The 21393-nt window shown below is 36.3% G+C and overlaps 1 protein-coding gene across 2 annotated transcripts in view; it reads left to right on the top strand.

Annotated features, from left to right (window-relative positions):
* The window catches only part of LOC140164520 (extracellular tyrosine-protein kinase PKDCC-like), a 35794-nt gene extending 17579 nt beyond the window's left edge, over window positions 1-18215 (top strand). For both annotated transcript variants that reach the window (XM_072187818.1, XM_072187819.1), the window contains exons 3-5: window positions 8733-8867; window positions 12966-13173; window positions 15876-18215. In XM_072187818.1, the coding sequence (XP_072043919.1) occupies window positions 8733-8867; window positions 12966-13173; window positions 15876-16081 (549 nt within the window). In that variant the 3' untranslated portion in view covers window positions 16082-18215. The remainder of the gene's footprint in view (window positions 1-8732; window positions 8868-12965; window positions 13174-15875) is intronic.
* Window positions 18216-21393: the final 3178 nt, after the last annotated feature.

Raw genomic sequence — 21393 nt, 5'->3', positions numbered from 1 at the left:
CCATATATGTCATTGAATGTCCTTCAATCAAAATGAAATTATTACCGTTAGAAAGACGTTTGCATGATCTCTCATCATATGTAAAACGATTGAATTCCACCAAAGTTTGTGGACTCTAGAGGCCATTAAGTCAATTTGGCTAATAATTTTGTTACCCGCGTATCAAAAATAAAATGATCGTTCTGAAAAATGTTAAGTGAATATGCCATAAATGACTATATCATGAAACGAAGTTTCGTTCTATAATTCTGAGGTCCAAGTGATTATTTTATGCAAATACATTTTACCCATAAAATTCCATAACATCAAATTTGACGTTACCCACGTATCAACTGTTACCCACGAGTCCAGCACATATAATTGCCATAACTTAAATTAACATTTAATGACTTTGGACACTGAATTTAGTTTGACAAGCGCTTAAAATTGTAAATCGTAAAAATACGTTCCCCGCTTTAAAATATAATCTACAACGGTTTAAACTTTTGATACCCACGAATCCCGAATAGATGCTAACCTTGAAAAACAAGGAGATTTTTTATTTTAAGTTTAAATCAGCACATATTCAAGCCATGGGTATGCTATAATTTTTACAGTACTTACAGTTTATGCACCTAAGAAACGCAAACCCCAAACGGTAGGCCTACTATAGTACTTATAGCTTTACCCACGAATTCGGCGTTACCCACGAATCCAAGGATTTACTCGTAAATTACTTGTTTCTTATGCATCTTAACATTTTGAAAACATGCGAAATAGGTTCCAAAACAGTCCTGTTTAATCAGGGATATCATATCCCTGGTTTAATAGCGTCCTCTTGAAGGTATACTGAAGCTGTATCATGAAGTTTTGATTGATAATCCTAAATTACCATTTTTTGGGTAAATGCAATTGGTTAGAGAAACGGGAATCATTGAAACACAATGGTGGAATAACCGCATGATGGTTTCCAACCTTCTGTAATATTTTCTATTTTGCCGCTTACCAATACATACCTTCAAATACGTGTTACCCACGAACATTTTGGTTACCCACGAATCCCTACTTAAATTATAGTTAACAATGTATTGATAGTGTTTTAGTTCATAGGAACTGTCAAACACGAGTTAATAGAATATTGCTGCATGAAAATATGGAGTGATTTTACTAAAATAATAATATAAAATTGTTTGCTCTGTCTATTTGAATTTGACAACTTCATTATTCTCAAAATTTTTATACCCAAAATGCCATAATGATCAATTCTAAATATTCCATGTAGTTTGTATTTTGATTAAAATTCATTTTAGTGCCATTGCAGCCTGAATTATTGACATACGGAAAAGTAATGTTTATTTTTATTTAAAAAAATTGATAGGAATTGCTATTTTTCAGACGCTGTTACCCACGAATCCATCCGAGATCCTCATCCTGCGACGAGATACAAAATCTAACTTTATATTTCTATGAAGCATTTATTCTAATCTTTCGAAATAATACAGTAATGTTAAATGACAGCTACTTTGGAAAGAGTTCGAAGAATTGACACAATCTTAACTGTACACCTGGTTCTTTCTTAAAATTTGTAATAACCAAAATATTTCTTTGTAGATATATGTAATAAAATTCTATTTCACGTTCAAAGTCTTCACCGGTTTCTAGTGTAGGCCTATATGAGTAACTCATAAAATATTGAAAGATATTAAAGAAAGTGAAATTTTATGGCATACAACAGGTGAAAAAGGCTTGAATTCGTGGGTAACATGCATATGCGCATTTAACACTTTATTTGGTCTAGCAAGAAAAGTTATTTTTCAATCCGATGGCACTTCCACCTGATGATTCACTAGATATGATCGTCTCATTTGATAAGTCTAGAATTGAAAAGGAAAACATTTTTAAAATGGCCCCCAGAGAGAATTTTGTCCCGCTTTGGCTGGAATTGACCATATAAGCATGCTGAGGTTGGCCAATGTAAATAGATGTATTCTTATGCTCATTTTTGTTTGAAACTAATGCATATTTTATATCTAAGCTCACCTGAGTATTGTAACTTATATTGCACCTGGTAGTGGAGCGTGGCGATTTACTTTTGATGAACTGACGGTTGATTGGGCTGTTCCAGTTAGTATCCACACTACCCCTGTGGAAAATTTTGATAATATCTTCCACAGGAGGAGTCTGAATTTCAAATGTAATTGGTTAGAGTTAATCATTTTGAAAACCATACGCCCCTTGTATCCCGGCCTTGTATTATCTTCCACAACTGGCGTGAGTATTTCAATTGGAAATTACCCAATTGTCTATTCTAACCAAAATTGATACTCCATCTGTGGCAGACTTTAGCAAAATCTTCCACAGGGGTAGTGTGGATTTTAAATGGAATAGCCCATTGAGGCTGAGGGACCGTGAATTTAAGCCGCACTTTTTATGTGTGCGTACACGACTGGTATTTTGCGCATTTAGTTCAATAATTGGAAATAAGAATTATGTCACTTGTGTAGGCAGATATGAGAACACGATATTATTCGAAAGTGAAAGAATTTATACATGAGTGATGATAAAAAAACCGAAAATAAAAATGAAAGTTTTAATTTGTCTGCTGGTAAAAATAGAATCTTTGGGTGAAAGATATGTCTCCCCCGGCAAACACAAAACGTTTTACAGAAAACGTTTAAATGTCGGGTTATATAAAGGGTATATAAACGTTTTAATAACATTCAAAAACATTTTTGAAAACTTGATGCAAACATTCTAAAGCAGAAAGTTATTTAATTGAGTGTTGACAGCATATTTTGCAAAAAAGTTTGCCGAAAATATTTTACACTAACATTGTAAAAACGTTTTCGTGACTTTATATAACCAGACATTTAAATGTTATTAAAACGTTTTGAGTAAACGTTTTAAGAGCATTTTTGTGTTTGCTGGGCCTATTTCTCCCGCTTGTAAATCATCTCGTGATTATATTAAACCGTGCACCACACTCGAACACAGTTACTAATGTTAAATAATATTTCAAGGGTTTTATTTTAATGAATTTACTTGCGGTGCAAGATTGATAGCAATGTAGTTTTTCCATGACTCGGTTTATCATACTGGAATGAAATTACCAATTAACATTGCATTTACACAATGCTGATTATTATATATACAATGTGACTCACAATGTTATTGCAATATTTGTGTTGTTGTTGTTGTTGTTGTTGTTGTTGTTGTTGTTGTTGTTGTTGTTGTTGTTGTTGTTGTTGTTGTTGCTGCTGCTGCTGTTGCTGCCAGTGGTGGTGCTGGTGGTTGTGGTGACGTCGGTGGACTGTTTTAATTCGTGTAATGATAAACATATCACTTGGTGACAGATGTATTCAGGAGCGTAGCAAGCGGGGGGACAGGGTGGACGAAGTCCATGGGCCCCGAGGGTTCAGGGGCCCCGAGCACTAAAGCAAAAATTAAATAAGGGCTGATAATGGAGAGCAGGGCCGGATTTACCATTGGGCCAGATGGGCCCGGGTCCAGGGCCCCCAAAATTGCCCTCGCATCTTTCTTTTAATCCCAATAACAGCATATTTTTTGGCCCAAATAGGGCAAAATTGTAACATTTTCCGCGCTTCGCGCGCATTCAAATAACAAAATTCATGTTGATCTGGGGCTAAAATAGTCTGAAATTGAATTTTTTTCGCGTGCTTTGCGCGCAAATGTCCTAGTAACATCAGAACAAAATATGTTAGTCCCCCTCTATATTATACGTAAAACTTGGCCACTGACTTGAGTGGAAATGCCATCCTCGGCACGTGAGTTCGGGGCCTCCAAATTTTGGCCTGGCCCAGGGCCCCCATAAGGCGAATCCCGCCCTGGTTAAAAGGGCCCGTACTGCTCATTGTCCATGGGCCCCTGATGCTCTCGCTACGCTACTGGATGTATTGTCCCATTCCATTCGCATAAAATTTAAAAAATAAAAAACTAGTGAAATGGAACCATCCCTCTCATATTTAAACCATGCATCGCATTCACAAACGTTTAATATTTTATATAAGTTTGACAGGAATGTAGTTTTTCCATGACTCGGTTAACCATACAAACTGTATCCGTCTGTTGTTGGGTGTTTTTGAAATGCCCTGCATCTTCCAATTGCACTGTACTATTGGATCAACTTGAAATGACCAGACTTTTAAGGGCTCTGTAACCCACCTTTGCAAATAAAATTTGTATTATATCGCGAATTTAAAACAAATTGATATCAGAAGGACGTTCCTCGTATTCAGAATGCAATAGAGAGTTCCCGTGTTTTGGGTTACCCGCCATCTTGGAGGGAAACCTAAACTCCGTTTACAATTTTCAGAATACCAACACTCGCGCAATAATTAGCAAATGTTATTTTGTAGAATGTAGCACTAATAGGGTCATTGACCAAATCAATGGAATGAGGAATACGGCGGTTCGAATCACGTTATAAACACTATTGTAGTCCGTTCCGCTTGAAAACACGGGAACTCTCTATTTGGAGTGTCTGGTGTGCTCTCAGGTCCCACAATACTGTGCAAAGGTGGGAGACTGACCCCTTAAATAATTATAACACAAAATACACTTTCTTGTCAATTCAATGGTGGGTTAGGAAGAATCACTTAAGGGGCAAGGACTACAACTACTGCACTGGAAATTTTATTTCAGCACAGACAGTAGTTGTGGAGTTACAGTCAAAAATGAGGGAAAACCAATATTTGATCAATAACTCAATAACTACTTGCTTTGAGTTGCTGAATTTTCAGTACAGTAGTTGTAGTCCTTGCCCCTATATGAGAAAAAATTCAAAAATAGGCCAGGGGTGTAGTACCCCCTTAAACACACACGGACGAAGAACACAATCATTTTGCTATATTGATTTATTAAACAATATACATAGCCAACATTATCCTGATTAATTATAGTATACACAGTGTTAATATCCTGATTTACTTTATCAATATTAATTGACTCGCAATATTGTTGTTGTTGTTGTTGTTGTTGTTGTTGTTGTTGTTGTTGTTGTTGTTGTTGTTGTTGTTGGTGGTGGTGATGTTGGTTATTGGGAGACATTTGTCTGAAAAATTGGTGACCAGTTGAAAAATCCATGAAAAATCTGTGTTGGATCATAGATTTTTCACGGATTGTTCACGCGATTATGGATTTTTGTCTCCTAGTGGGTGGTGGTGCATGATTGACCGTATTAAGGCAGCTGTGTACTCTCAGACATGCATGTAGGAAAAGTGCCATAACTTTGTAATTATTCACGCAAGAGATATAAAAGTATACATTTTTATAAAGGCAAGACATCAATGAATCTTAATATAAATACAGATTTGGTGTAAAAACAACAATTATGAAGAAAATCACAAAAAGGTGAATTTTGGGCAATTTTTGTTCGGTACATCATAACAAAAAAACACTCTTTCCAAAAATGTTTGTTTTGTTTTTTTCTTAATCTTGAGGCACCATTCCAAAAACGGTTTATTGATATTGGCCTTATTTTTTGAGATATTGACCATATAAGGCATCAAAATGAACTTTTTAAAATTCACAAACGCCTATTTGCACAAAATGATGCCTAAAATCGGAAATAGACCAAAATATAAAAAATGAGAAAACCGTTTCTTAAAGTCGATCATGCTTTTTATGATGAGCATAATTGCTTACCTATAGATGCTGTATTTATTGAGTTATCGTGTACCTAAATCGTCATTTGACCGAGAAAATGAACATTGAAATAAAGGCCGTTGAAGTTTAAAGTGGTCACATTTTGCACTTTGATCGAAGCTCACAGGAGAATGCGGCAGTTCTCGTTTTTCTACCTTACATTACGTGAACATCGGGTAAATCCACAGCCCCTTGAGAAGTTTGGGCGAAATCTATTCATATCTTGATGTTTAAATCGGGGAAAGAACTTGAAAAATTCACATTTTATCAGCTAAAACGGAGCCATTTGACCGCTAGGTTTTTATGAAATCAGTGCTTCCGCGGTGCTTCCATAAGATGCGCCGCGCATGCAGATAAGCGTTGCGTATGCGTAGCGTATCTGTGCGTTAACAAATTGCGCGTCTACAAAACGCGATGCGTTGTTGCGCGCGTATACCCCGATAGTACAACAAAGATTTTAAATTGCGGAAACGAGTGAAATAAAATCCATAAAATAGAGCAGTTAACAAATCTGGATTTTCTTTCCTTGTATTTATAAAAAACATAACAAAGTAAATACATTTCAAAAAAAGCTCAATTTCGCGAAAGAAACAATGTCTAGAGTACACAGCCACGTTAAATGAGTCTAAGAATAGAACTATACGAAGGGGTATCCAAAAGTTTTTGACATATCATCCAGAAGTGAAGGAGCTATATCGATGAAATTGTGTCAGTGTCATTACTGGTCCTTATGTACATTATGGTCCAAAAATGGTCTCATAAGTATGTTTACTTTCTTTACAGGTGGCGCTAGATGGGCAGTAGGCGCATAACCTGCAAGATGGTGAAAATTGAGGCACGCAGCATGATTCAGTTCCTGCATTTGAAGGGTTAGGCCTACAATGCTCAGAAAATCTATGATGAAATGAAATCTATCCTCGGTGATGATTGCCCATCATATGGCACGATTGCTTTTTGAAAAAGGAATTTCCAAACTGGCCACATGTCCCTCACAGATGAGCCAAGAAGTGGACGTCCATCACTTACGGATGATGCGGCGACAGTGAAGAAACTCAAAGAAAGTGGAGGATCTTATCATGAAAAGGTTATGCGCCTACTGCCCATCTAGCGCTACCTGTAAAGAAAGTAAACACACTTATGAGACCATTTTTGGACCGTAATGTATATACATAAGGACCAGTGATTACACTGACAAAATTTCATCGATATAGCTCTTTCACTTCTGGGTGATGTCAAAAACTTTTGGATACCCCCTCGTACAATGCTATGTATGTCACTCGCTCGGTGGCAGGTTTATATAATTTTCCAATTCCATTCGCATAGATCCGCAATCAGTTAAGATAAGGATAATGAACTGAGTGCAATGCATTCGTCAAGATAATCGCACGCGCCGTGGAGTTATTGCATTTAGCTTGAGAGCCGATAGGCTCGAAAGCTAAATGCAATAACTCCATAACAAGTGCAATTATCTTGACGAATGCATTTGCACGAGTACATTATCCGTCATACACTTTGAGTGTAGGCCTATTAAAACAATAGGCAATATTAATTGCTGCATTCATTATATTAGTTTTAATATTAGGGAAAATATCTTACATTTTAAAAACACCGTCAGGACATTGACCAGCTACGTAGCATTTAACTGGTAAAGAAAATCAATCCCTGTAATCAATGGTATCGATTGCGCCATACGTCATACTTAGGTAACTTATTCACGCATGGTTTAATTGACTTGACTTTATGTTGTGATCATTTAATATCGTGGTTTCGAACACAGAGAGCACTGAACCAGTTGGAAACGATCGATTTAGATGTCAGACTAGTACTACGGTGAATATCAACTGGACTTTATAGCTCTATAATTTGAACTACTTATATTAAAACACACGACATTGGGATTTAACAATTTGTTCAGTATTATCATAGGCCTTCAAACACATGTGTTTGAAGGCCTATGGTATTATAAAGCATGATCATGATATTATGCGCTAGTGTGTGTTTCCCGTGCCCGGCTATGTTATTTTAGATATAGGCCTACATGTATTTCATTTGTAAAATGCTGAATATTTTGCAATGGTGTCATCTTGTATAATTATGATCCACCTGTTTTTGGCCCTTTTTAATTAATAGAAGCTCGATTATTCTCATTTGATGTTTGATTTATTTGAGGTCATTAATCATAATTTATGAAAATGATATTTGCAAGGGTGCAACTCTACTAGTCTTATTACAAGACTGCCCTATCCCAACCCTAAACCCTAATCCTAAACTCCGTAAACGAGGACTGGACTCAAGTCTAGCGAGTTGCACCTTATTCGGTAATTGTACACTATTATAGTAGAACACCGTTTGTAACTATACCATTTTAACACCACAGAATGTATATTCGTACTTTTTTGTTGGTATATATATCGAACAGACAATTATATAGTTATGTGATCTCTGTGTCTAAAGCGCCACCTAACTCTACTTTATGGTTATGTGAAAGTAGTATTTCTAGTATTTGAGCGTGCACGTATTATCTAGAATCTATTGTTTAGCGTGCAGGTTTTAGATAATGCATTGTTTAGCGTGCAGGTTTATATAATTTGGGCTGTGAAGGGTAGTTCGCGAAAATATTGCACGGGAGAAGAATACATAACGATGAATAGAAACGGGCACTAGAAGTGTATTAGCTGTTAATATTTTGTATTCTATTATCTTCTTTCATTGATCAGCAATTTATTATATAGTTCTTGTATACAATTACAGTAGCAATGCAGTTTTTCCGTCAATCGGTTTACCTTTAGCATTAAAATACATAACAAGATACACTAACGAAAATAACAATCACTGATAATAATTAAGAATTATAGTTGTTGTTTTTGGTGGGTGTGTGTGGGTGGCGGTGAGGGGGTGCAAAAGTGTGTGTGTCTGTGTAATATGGCGTGTATAAGTTTATAATACTCTACTGATCGCTGTATATAGGTTTATAAGTATTGTAGTTCAAAATGGCACGATTTTGAATCAAACATCGCAGAAAAAAAAATGGAATTCAATGAAACATACCAATTCACTTTCAACTTAAATATCCTTTTTCTTTTCCATAGATCTTAGGTTACTGTGTCAGAAGTGAGCACATGAGTTCATCGCTACATGATCACGGTGTCGTATTAATATCAGAATTGGGCCTTAAAGTAAGCAAGATGCTAGTGCGGAAGTCCAACTGGGCACAAAAAATACAGGTAGGCTACAGTATAAAGCAACTTACATGTGGTGTGATCAAGCAAAATCAGTCTGAAGCCGGGCGTAGTCAATTTTCATTTTGCTACTTATACTGTGATGTATAAAGCATTTGCGAAGCTGCATTTTGCAGAAAATCCCATTGAAATTGGACAAATTGTTCCAATAAAGTTAAAGAGTTTCCAAAACGATAGGAAAGAGAAGAAATTGTTTCCTTTGTTTGACTATACCTCCAAATCAATATTTCCGACATCCGACTGATTTTCCCGGGCTGATTTTGCTTGATCACATCACATATGTGATCGTCCACCACAAACCAGTCGTAAAGTCGGCCCGGTCAATTTTGTTTTATTTCGTGTTTAGAAAATATATCATAAGCTTTAAAATGGTATATCATTGACTTCAAACGATATCCAGAAGCTGGGTTATGGTTTGTTGAACTTTGCTCCTTCAACAAAATGATACCTTATTTCGATTCTACATGTGTCTCTTTTTCCACATTGCTGGTAATAGATATCAAACTGTCATAATTGGCGGCCATTTCAAATCGTCCCCAAGTCAACGAAGTTCAGGAATGTCCTCTCATTGTTAATTATTGGTTATACATACCTAGACAAAATACAATGCTTTGTAACCCACCACTTGAACAGGATTTAGCCAAAGCAAGCAAAGACTAGAGCTATTTAAGAATTCTATAGACATAGGTAGAAGTTTATTATCCTCTTAAACAATAGGATTATTGATTGTTTTAAAAGGTGTTTGACTGGCACTAGCAAATTGAGATACATGTAGCACCAACTTGAGGTACCTATGAATACGACCTTCGTGCACATTTTACACTGTAACTCAGAATACAATTTGCCGATTTTACGACTGGTTTGTGGTGGACGGTCACATATGCTCAAATGAAGAAGACAACCAAACTGTTTAGCAATTAATGCACTAAAAAGAAATTAGATTAATAAAAACATACAAGAGTGGAAAAATCAACTCTATAGAAAAAACACATTGTATTTGGTTACAGCTGTCTTTACCTTGTTAAAGGGATATGTTTTAAAAACGTCTCAAAAGTTGTCATTTGTCTTTTTATCAATCTTTTAAAGCCCACATTCTAGATATTGACACTGAAACTGAATATTATTTGTTTGTTTATTTAATCTTTCTTTAACCAGGGTAGCCTCTTCAGTATCTGGTACTAATCTGCAAGGGGGCCCTAACAACATTACTTATTTAAGCCAATAGAAGGTTACACAAAATAATTTGAGCAATGCATGCAACCAAAATGTTACAGTATTTACATTGTACATACACCAGGTCAAGTAATAATTACATTACAAAGGATAATATTTTAAAACATATTATATTTAAAGTATAATATAACTAAAATAATTATAATTAAAAGATAATTAATTATATTAATTTAAAAAAATATTATACAGCAAAATATTTTGTATGTTAGGCAATCGAATTGAAAGATGAAAGACACTAAAGCAATACATTTGTGGAAATTGATGATCACAAGTCTGAAGTACGGTACCGTTTTTAAAAGTTGTACACAATAAGCAGTTTTATCATGATTTTCTATTCAGATCCATGCAAAATGTCCCTGCTGGTCAGCTGGTACAGTTATTTTAGTTCGTAGTGATATAAACAGCCAGCCAAAAGGAAAATACTGGCCTTGGCAATCTCGCCATTTCCATGAATATGTGGCCGTACACTATACGTATGAGCCGTATAGTCGGCAAATTGTATTCTGAGTGTTAAATGTGCGTGAAGGTCGTATTCATAGGTACCTCAATTTGGCGCGACATGTTTCTCATTTGATAGCGTTTAAACCAATCAATAATCCTATTGCTGAAGAGGATATAATAATCTTTTATCTATTTCTATAGAATCAAGTTAAATAGCTCTAGTCTTTGTTTTGCTTTGGGAAATCATGTTCAAGTGGTGATTTACAAAGGATTGTATTTTGTCTAGGTATATAACCAACCATAATTGAGAGGACATTCATGAACCTCGTTGACTTGGGGATGATTTGAAATGACCGCCAATTATGACTGTATGATATTCATTACCAGCAATGTGGAAAAAGAGACACATGTAGAACCGTAAACAGGTACCATTTTGTTGAAGGAGCAGAGTTCAACAAACCATACTCCCGCTTCTGGATATCGTTTGGAGTCAAATGATATACCATTTTAAAGCTTATAACATATATTTTCTAATTACGAAACAAAACAAAATTGACCAGGGCCGACTTTACGGCTGATTCGTAGTGTCCGGTCACATATGAGGCTCGCGGTGATGTACCGCTCCAGTGGGTAGTTTTTTCAGGGTTTTTATTTTTTGTTTGTTTTTTCCCATGAGAAACCGGTATCCTTAGACATGGATCTAATTTTGTTGAAGTCAAATTTCTAGTCACGAGAAAAATGCTGAAAATGAGAAATTGGTATGGACATATCGTAACAGAAATCTTTAGATATGGTTTCCTATTATAGGCAAAATTACCAACAGAAATGAGTTGGTATTTTGCAGCTGGAGTCGCACTTCCCGTCGAAAAATAATTCGATTTATACACACAGTATCTGGTTTTATTTCTTTTCCCGGTTAATTTTAAAAATACAACAATTTCAGTTGCCCTTTTTAGGAAACACAGACAGCTATTTCCATTTTTATTTAATTTTGTATTCATCTATTTATTTTTTTAAATTTTTTTATTCAACTCTTCTTTCATTTGTCAGACAAAAGAGACACCATAACGTTGACTTCCCATGCCCGCAAATGAATAAAAAGGGGGTACTACACCCCTGGCCAATTTTGTGCCTATTTTTGCATTTTTTCCCCAAAAATGATAGCACATTGGTGACAAGTAAGATATGTATATTATAGGGGCAAGGATTACAACTACTGTACTGAAAATTCAGCAACTCAAAGTAAGTAGTTATTGATTCATTGATCAAATATTGGTTTTCCTCATTTTTGACTGTAACTCCACAACTGTTGTCTGTGCTGAAATAAAATTTCCAGTGCAGTAGTTGTAGTCCTTGCCCTATAATATACATATCTTACTTGTCACCAATGCGCTATAATTTAAGTTGATTTGGACGTTTTCGGTTGTTGTTGTTGTGTTTTTTCCAAAAGGTTCCAAAGGATTGAACCACAATGACTGGTTTGATTAATTGTTTGTATTACTTTCAGTCAATATCATTCACCCATTAAAAATCCTTCGGGAAAAGGGTGGAAATTGGAAACGTTTGGAAAAATATAATCAACCAAAAGGTCATAACTCACATTCTGACGATTTGGTGATTTGGTGATTTTGGTACCAAAATAATCCTTAACACTCACAGATCCAGATTTAGTATACATTTCTCTATAATCATGGTAATTAATTATTGTAAAATCTATGATTTATTTATTTATTTATTTATTTATTTATTCGGGTATGCAATGATCCAGAACGCATCTCACAGACATGATACGCCTGGCTAACAATTAAAAACATGTATGAAATCAATAAACAAAGGAACAACAAAATGCATACAAGAGCAAAACATTAAAACGCACAAAGTTAAGGGTTAAACCCTAATTATGCATATGCGAAAATACAAGTGTAAATTGTATATTTATTATTAGCCTTTTGTTTCTTATAATCATGATAATTATTGCCATTAATATAAGTGCTATTTGTTAGCATTATATGTAGTGTATAACTGTTTTTCGATTTTTCACATTTTGTTTTACTTCGAACGGCTCTCTTCCTCTTCCCACTTCTCAGGTGGTGTATGACGTGCAGTCCCTAAATTCAGTAAATTTTCATCGTCAACCGTGTAATTGAATGGGATTATTTTGAAATTTTAAAACGCTTGAAATATCACAAACAAATAGGCCTATGTTGATAAATAATATAAATACAAGCTAAAACCGTTGGGGTTCGATAATGAACCCCACAAAACTAACCGAGTATATGGAAAATGCCATACGGCCGGGCGGTTTCACAAGTTGCCGGCTCGATCATGTCATCCGCCGCCTGCCACTTCTCGTACACAGTCATGTCTTCTTTGACATCATTTAATGTATGTTTTAAATTTAATTTGCAGCACTGCATTGATATCCTGGATCTCATGGATTATTTAGAGCATTCCCCAGTTGGTTCACTTGGTGTCTACGACTTCAAAGTGTCACAGTTTGTTTTAGTTAATGGAACAATTAAGCTTAGCGATTTGGATGACTTATCTGCCGGTGAACCATCGTGTAGTACTACAGACGACTGTCGTATTAAAGTGATAGGAGAACCAGGTCTGACAGGTAATCAATCATATATAGGCAATTTTCATATCCGCATCTTTAAGGGAAGGGGTATACGTTTGGACAGTATTTATTGTGGGACATTAGAGCACATCAGACATATCGAATTGCATTCTGAATACGAAGAATGTCCTTCTGATATCAAATAATTTTGATTTTTGAAATTCGCAATGTAATACACATTTTATGGCAAATCATTACAAATTAATATTTTTGATATTTAACAGTACTCGAAGTAAACTTTATAAATCTCTACCTAAAGTGTATGTAGGTGGGACGAAAAGCCGACGATCAATTGAAAATTTTGACTTTTCGTATTGAAGATATGGATTTTTTCCCCAAAACACCAAAACAAAATTAGGTCTTTTTGGTAAAAAAATCCATATCTTCAATATGAAAGGTCGAAATTTTCAATTGATCGTCGGCTTTTCCTCCCAGCTACATACACTCAAAGACTATATCATTAAATTTATAAAATTTACTTCGAGGACTGTTATATCTCCAAAATGTGAAAAATATCAAATTTTAATAATTTGTCATAAAATTTGTATTATATCGTGAATTTCATAAAATGAAAATTATTTGATATCAGAAAGACATTCTTCGTATTCAGAATGCAATTCGATAGGTCTGATGTGCTCTCATGTCCCATAAAAAATGCTGTCGAAACGCTCAAAACGCTCATTCCAGTTCCCTTAATATTTGGGAATTTATTCGGTTGATACTGCCCTCGTTGAATTAGAATAAATTAAACTTCTTCACGATTACGTCACAGTAGTGCTCTGATCAATACAGTACCGGCAATTAACGCTAATTTCTTGTGTTTTGGTATGTTTATTTATTTGTGTGAGGGGGACCCCGGTGGGGGATCTCAGTGTCGGGAGGTATGAGTGAAGAATAATATTATTGAGAAGTCTTTCCCCCTCTTCCCTCTGCATGGGGGGTGCTGGGGACCAGATATTAAGGTTTTTTTTATGATTTATTTTGTAAATTTTAGCCCATTTTTGACAATTCATCATGTATGGATGACCCTTTAATTTTTAAAATCTTTCGGATTACAGGTTTATCAAGACCACAGACAAAAACAGGCTGATAAATGATATAAAAAATCGTTTGTAATCTATCTGAAATTAGTATCTGAGACGAAATACCTAAAAGGATGAGAAGCAAGCACTCGATCTATATTGTTGTTTATCCATGTATCTCACGATACGTCTAAAGACGGCCGAATAAACGGCCTCACCATCACTATCATTCTCATCAACACAACTGGCAGAAAACGCCAGCGGCAAACAAGCGTCAGTAAAGCCCAAACAAACGGCTCTTTTCAGAGCCAACTAAACTTCTAAAAAGATAATTGACAGTTGTTTTATAATTAGGTACCGGTAGTTAACTTAATAAATTTTTAAATGGCCCCTTTTAGAGCCAACTAGTTTCCTAAATGAGACACAATAGGCTTCCTAACCACAGAAAGAACGGCTCTTTTCAGAGCCACCAAACTTTACAAAAAGACGTATAAGATTGGTATAATCTTTTTGATAGATATTCATAGTTTTAAATATCTTGAACCAACGGTATAATTGGTTACGTATAATGTATTTCTCTGTTAGAAACCAAGATAAGTTTTCCCACATAGGCTATTTTATTCATACTTTAGAAATTCTCAGCAGAAGAATTCCTTCTGGGTTATTTCTGAAAACAGGTACCCTCTGTGCCATTCAACAGAATTTTGTTATCTGTGCAATTGTCTTCCCCAAACAGCCAAATAGCAAACTATGGATCTTCTATTTTCCCGAGACAGAATATTAGGACCATAGTCGTCAGTCCACTAAGGGCCAATAGTTTGCACAATTTCCCGAATTAAGGGGGTACTACACCCCTAGCCAATTTTGTGCCTATTTTTGCATTTTCCTCAGAAATTATAGCGCATTGGTGACAGGTAATATATGTATATTATAGGGGCAAAGACTACAACTACTGCACTGAAAATTCAGCAACTCAAGGCAAGTAGTTATTGATTTATGGATCAAATATTGGTTTTCTCTCATTTTTGACTGTAACTCCATAACTATTGTCTGTGCTGAAATAAAATTTCCAGTGCAGTAGTTGTAGTCCTGCCCCTATAATATACATATCTTACTTGTCACCAATGCGCTATAATTTTGAGAAAAAAAATGCAAAAAATAAACAAAATTGGGCAGGGTGTAGTATCCCTTAAATGAACAGTCAATATTTGTTTTACATAAGTATGATAAATACCAAATATCCAAAATGAAAAGAAACAATGTTCTCACGTGGGATTTCACACGACAACAGCTGTTGATCATTAAAAAAAAGAGAAACCTTTTTGTAAGAGCTTGTACTATGGTCCTATTTATATGCACTTTTTGATTTTGAAGTAATCGGCAGATATACAGTGACAAAACGAAATAATAGGCATTCTCTTTGCCACACATATCCTTTTTTCCCTTAGCCATTCGCAAAATGGCTAAGGTCTGTTTTTATAAGGTTCTTTGTTTCTTTCTTCTTTCTGTCAACCTTATATAATGAGCCACCGTACAGCCATATACTTTGAGGCATGTTGACCATAGTTGGTCACAAGGACCAATGGGGTGGGGTGGGGTGACAAATATATAACATCAACTTCCGGTCAAAAGTCATCCATTTCCGGTCATTTATTTTTCTATCTATTCACATTCCAGTCAACTGCACAAACAATCGTTGCATTGGTTACAACGCGAAGCACAACTTACTCCAATGTACTCACACTTTCTTAGAGAGCTTTCTGGAATACCCACCGATGACTATTCGCTTCAATGTCACGAATATCATGGAGAAAATACGGAACCATACCTACGACGCCAGGAAAGCATCTGAAGCACTTGCTTCCTTGTTAAGTTCACTGTAATGTGTTGTTCATGATACACAGTAGGCCTACTTCCAGCAGTATTTTCATCTATGAATTACAGCATTTTAATAATTTTTATGGGTCGGTTTCTCGAAGCTAGCCTGCTGACTTAGGAGGCCTGACCACTAGCCCAAGCTTCGAGAAATTGGACTAGTGGGCAAAATAATTAAGGTACCGACTATGTTCACCCCTGTATATCCTAACAAGCAGCCAACATCTGTATACTCTATGGCTCTGATGTAAGACCTCTTTTATTGATATTGGTTGAGAATTAAAGAACGGTGATTAAAACCTTTAAAGAAGGAACGAAATCAAGTTTGCACTGACGCTAGTTTTAGTGTTGTGATATGAAGCTGAACTGATATGAAAATCCACTCGCCAATTATTTGGTTATAGAAATTAAACCAGATACTTGGCCAATGGATCTCACAGTTAGACGGGGAAAGACTCGCTGAATACTCGAATAGAAATATACGGATAACAAAATGAAAATATAACTTCACAAATAAACTTTAATTCCGCATCAACAAAGTGATCACAACATAATATAGATGATTGAATATGCTTACGTCCTACTCCCACAGTGGCTGGCTCTCGACGACTACCCGGGATAATAGGCGAGGGTAATTGATTAGAGGAAGCCGCGGAGCGATATATTTAAATGAGGAAATTTAGAAAGAAAATAGCGCCATAACAGTAGTATTCAATGGAAAGCACGGCGCGGCGCTATTAATCAATAAGGCACATGGACATGATGGAACAAACTGCAACTTTTTAATTTGCATCTTTCTTGGGTTTTTGGTTCATCGTGTCTGTATTTATTTCTAAAACGATTTCCACGAATGAGGTCTCCGAGCTAAAAGATGCAGCTATTGGCTGCTGGTTTATGACATATTTATCTTTGTTTAGGATATATACAAGGGTAAACATAACTGGTACCCAAATTATTTTGCGAACTGTGTATTATTTTAATTTTTACTCAGATATATACGTTATATTTACACAGACATCATTATTTTAAACATGGGAGTGTTATGAACTTGTTACGTATTTTCCTCTAAGTGCATTTGCCTCTATAATATCTATGCACTGTTAAAAATATAGGCTTAGGCCTATTCTGACGAAGGAAGAAGAAACATTTTTAACGCTGCACCCTCTAAATTTGGTTAAAAGTGAACAAAATCCCTCGTGCAAAATGTTATCGCTTTTGACAATGTTTGAATAACAAGTATTTTCATCTGTAACACGTAAAAGGAAAAGGCAAAAACTAAAAATTAATGATAGTAACCGTTATACGGGCGAAATAATTTTCTGCTGAAATAGTGCAGACCTCATCAACTTCTGCAATATTGTGTCATACTTCTTCAGCAAATGCCTTGCCCAATTCCCTTGAATTTTATGGGATTTTTTTCGTCATTGTTTTATTTGTTTAATTTGATCAATGTGGTTTGATCAATATGGAAAAATAGTAGGCCTATATCATTAACAGTTAGGGTATTGCCCTGGGAGTTATTGCCAACACGTTCGTGTGGTGGTGTAGGCTGCATGCTTTCAGCGGTTTCCAGTATTTTCCTCAAAGTATTATTGAAAATGTCAAATAGCAATAGTCACATAATCATTAGAGAATGAATTTGGAGAAATCCTTCTGATAATTACAAACACTCGCTGAGCAGCAAGACCTTCCCTCTAAGCTTTTAATCCGATAAGCTGATTATCTATATATTTGTTTTCATGAATTGGAACACATTCTTTGATGTATTACTGAGCTCAATCATCTGAAATTACTGGAGCGTGAGCCACCCAGGCTGGTGGCTCAGCATAGTATTTTATTAACAGAAGGTTTTCTCCAAATTCATTTCCTAATGACAAGTCATTGGCGCCAATCCTGGGGATATGGGGACGGCTAATTTTGGGAAAATTAGCCATTTATTATCAGTCACTTATTTACAATTGTAGGCCAAATGTCCCCTCCCGGTCCCATACGGATTGATGACACCAATAGTCCAATACTCACATAACACTGCAATAGGCACGAGTTTTATAGAGTTTCTTCAGTGCCTTCGAGCGTAGCAAGATTAATGCTAAATGGTTTGTTTATTTATTTGTTTATTTATTTGTTTATTTCGAGGGTTGAGAGCCAAATTTTCACGGGAAAATTGTCTGGACACGTGACCAATGCGTAGCAATGTGAGTGTAACCTCGAGCCTGATCCCTGACCCCCGGCGGTGACCTCGGCATTCAAGTCTTAGTAATTTGGAATTGAAATAGTATTCTTGGCCGCAATTTTGATAGAAATGTGTGCATTGCAAATTTATTGAATATTATGTAATCTTAAATTTTTCACATTATCATCAAAACGTAATTTCAAAAATATCTACGGAAACTCTTACCATAATATTATCAACTTGCGACAAGTAACTTATTTTGCATCAAAGGAAGAATTGTTCCTATTCAAATACATTGGAAGACCACCCGCTGTGCTCGAGGTCACATTCCATAATGCTAATATGTCTGCGCCCATGGGTGTCACGTGGCCAGAAAAATTTCCCGTGAAAATTTACCTATTAATGTTGACTGATATGAGCATCAAGGGCACTATACAGCCCATTAATCATGACAAAATTCAACAGAAAACAAAAGACATTGTGGATGTGGAGGATTATTGATTTTTGAAGACCAAAGCAAGGAGCCAACTTTACAGAATGGTCGACTGCAGATCCGTCGGATAACGCCTTTTCAATGGGAAATGAACTTTGCTGCCTGGATGATGTCACGATGAGGTTATAGAATTTATTCCGTATTGAAAAGCGTGTTCCGACGGATCTGCACTCGACCGGCCTCTTTTGCTCATTTTGTGAGAGCTGGCCATAGTCACTATTAGTGAGATACGGCTTTCTGGTTCTGAACCCTCGATTTATATATTTAGTCAATGAAATCCCGTTACATTAATAGCGACAGTGCTTTCATTCTTTTCAGACAATCTATAAATTACAATGCAATTTAAACAATCATATTGTATTATAAATATATTTTCTATAATGTGGTATGTGCAATTTTAACCTGTTTAATTTCTTATATTGTATTATAATAATTTAAGATTTACATTCTAAATTAATTATTTAAGTATTTTAAAATCATCTTAGAAAATGATTTTTTCACCTGAAATTGTTTTTGGCAAGCTAAGGGACAGTTCATTATTTACGCAAGAGGAAAAGGGAGTTTTATCAAAAAATCGATAAAAATATTCCTCCCCCTCTCGCGTCCACTCAAAATATTCGGACTCCCCCTTGTTTCCCTCTTTTTCTCAATTAAAACTTTATATTTACCAGCCTGGTAAAAGTACAATATTCAAATTCACCCCTCCCAAAAATCTCGGATTCCACCCCCCTGTCTTAAATATTGAACAGTCCCTAAGGTAGACAATTATTTACCTTTATCAAGTGACAGGTCAACGATTGTTTGTCAAAACTGATTTTTTTCAGGTGAAAAGATTTTTTGAATTATTATATTTCATTTGTTTTCACACAAGTTGATTAAATTGTATCTGAAAACTTCAGCCTCAACTTTGTATTGTCTTTTATGACAGAAAACCCAGGTTTTAATATTTCTACTTCTTCTTTATACCCGCATGCGAAGCATGGACGGGTATATTGCCATCCTGTGGTTTCTTCTCCATCTCCTTATACCCGCATGCAATAGCATGCAGGGTATCTTCCCATCCTGTGGTTTCTTCTCCTTCTCCATCTCCTTCTTCTTCTCCATCAAACACATCATTCTGTCAAGGCTAGCGCTAAAACTACAAAGGCCCTGGGGCCCATATGTGGTACACTTATGGGCCCTACCCCATAAAAGTGCCTTTTGCCCATCTTGGCCCCAGAGGTCAAAGGTCACGGGCCCCAGGGGCCCAAATGTGAAAATACAAATCACGCCATTTCTCATCAAATGAAGCAGCCTCAGGGTCCTGAGTTGGTCCACTGATAGCCCTAGGGGTACTCTATATTTACAAATATACAAGAGCCCCATATGTTATATATTATGGGCCCTAGGGGCCCAAATGTTAAAATATGGTGCAACAGATTGACAAGCCTAGCTCTAAAAGTACAAGATCACTAGGGCTCATATGTGGCATATGTATGGGCCCTAAGTTGTAGATGTGCCTTTTGCCCATTTTGGCCCCAGATGTACAAGGCTGGGGGCCCCAGGGCCCAAATGTTAAAACAAAGGGCCGGCCGTTTCTCAGCAAATAAAATAGCTACATGGTTCAGATTTGGTACACAGATAGGTCTTCAGTATTATATTCTCATATGTATATATAATCCCCATATGTCACATAATATGGGCCCCAGGGCCCAAACGTTAAAACAAAGGGCTGGCCGTTACTCAGTAAATAAAGCAGCTACAATGCCCAGCTTGAGTCTACTGATAGCACTTGAGAATCATACTTCAACATAATGCATGAGCCCCATAAGTCATATATATTGGGCCCCAGGGCCCCAAATGTTAAAACAAAGGGCCGGCCGTTTCTCATCATATAAAGCAGCTTTATGGCTCAGAGTTTGTACACAGATTGCACCTGAGAACTACATTGTTATATGTACATATGAGCCCCATATATCACATAATATTGGCCCCAGGGCCCCAAACGCTAAAACATAGGGCCGGCCGTTACTCAGTAAATAAAGTAGCTACAGTGGCCAGCTTGAGTCTACTGATAGCACTAGAAAATTATACTTCAACATAATTATGTACATGGGCCTCTTAAGTCAAATATTATGGGCCCCAGGGCCCCAAATATTAAAGCAAAGGGCGGGCCGTTTCTCATCAAAGAAAGCAGCTTCCGGGCTCAGAGTTTGTACACAGATTGAAGCTTAGAATTATATTGTTATAGGTACATATGAGCCCCATATGTCACATAATATTTGCCCCAGAGCCCCAAACGCTAAAACATAGGGCCGACCGTTACTCAGTAAATAAAGCAGCTACAGTGCCCAGCTTGAGTCTACTGAGAGCACCTGAGAATTATACTTCAATATATATGAGCCTCATAAGTCAAATACTATGTGCCCGGGGCCCCAAATGTTTTATATGTTATATATTATGGGCCCCAGGGCCCCAAATGTTAAAAATATGGGGCAACAGATTGACACGCCTAGCTCTAAAGCTACAAGGGCACTAGGGCTCATATGTTGCACATGTATAAGCCCTAAATTGTAGATGTGCCTTTTGCCCATTTTGGCCCCAGATGTACAAGGCTAGAGGCCCCAGGGGCCCAAATGTTAAAACAAAGGGCCGGCCGTTTCTCAGCAAATAAA

Source organism: Amphiura filiformis, chromosome 11 (genome assembly GCF_039555335.1).
Source record: "Amphiura filiformis chromosome 11, Afil_fr2py, whole genome shotgun sequence".
Lineage (NCBI taxonomy): Eukaryota > Metazoa > Echinodermata > Ophiuroidea > Amphilepidida > Amphiuridae > Amphiura > Amphiura filiformis.
Note: the sequence above shows the minus strand (reverse complement) of the source record. Positions and strands in the feature narration are given on the sequence as shown.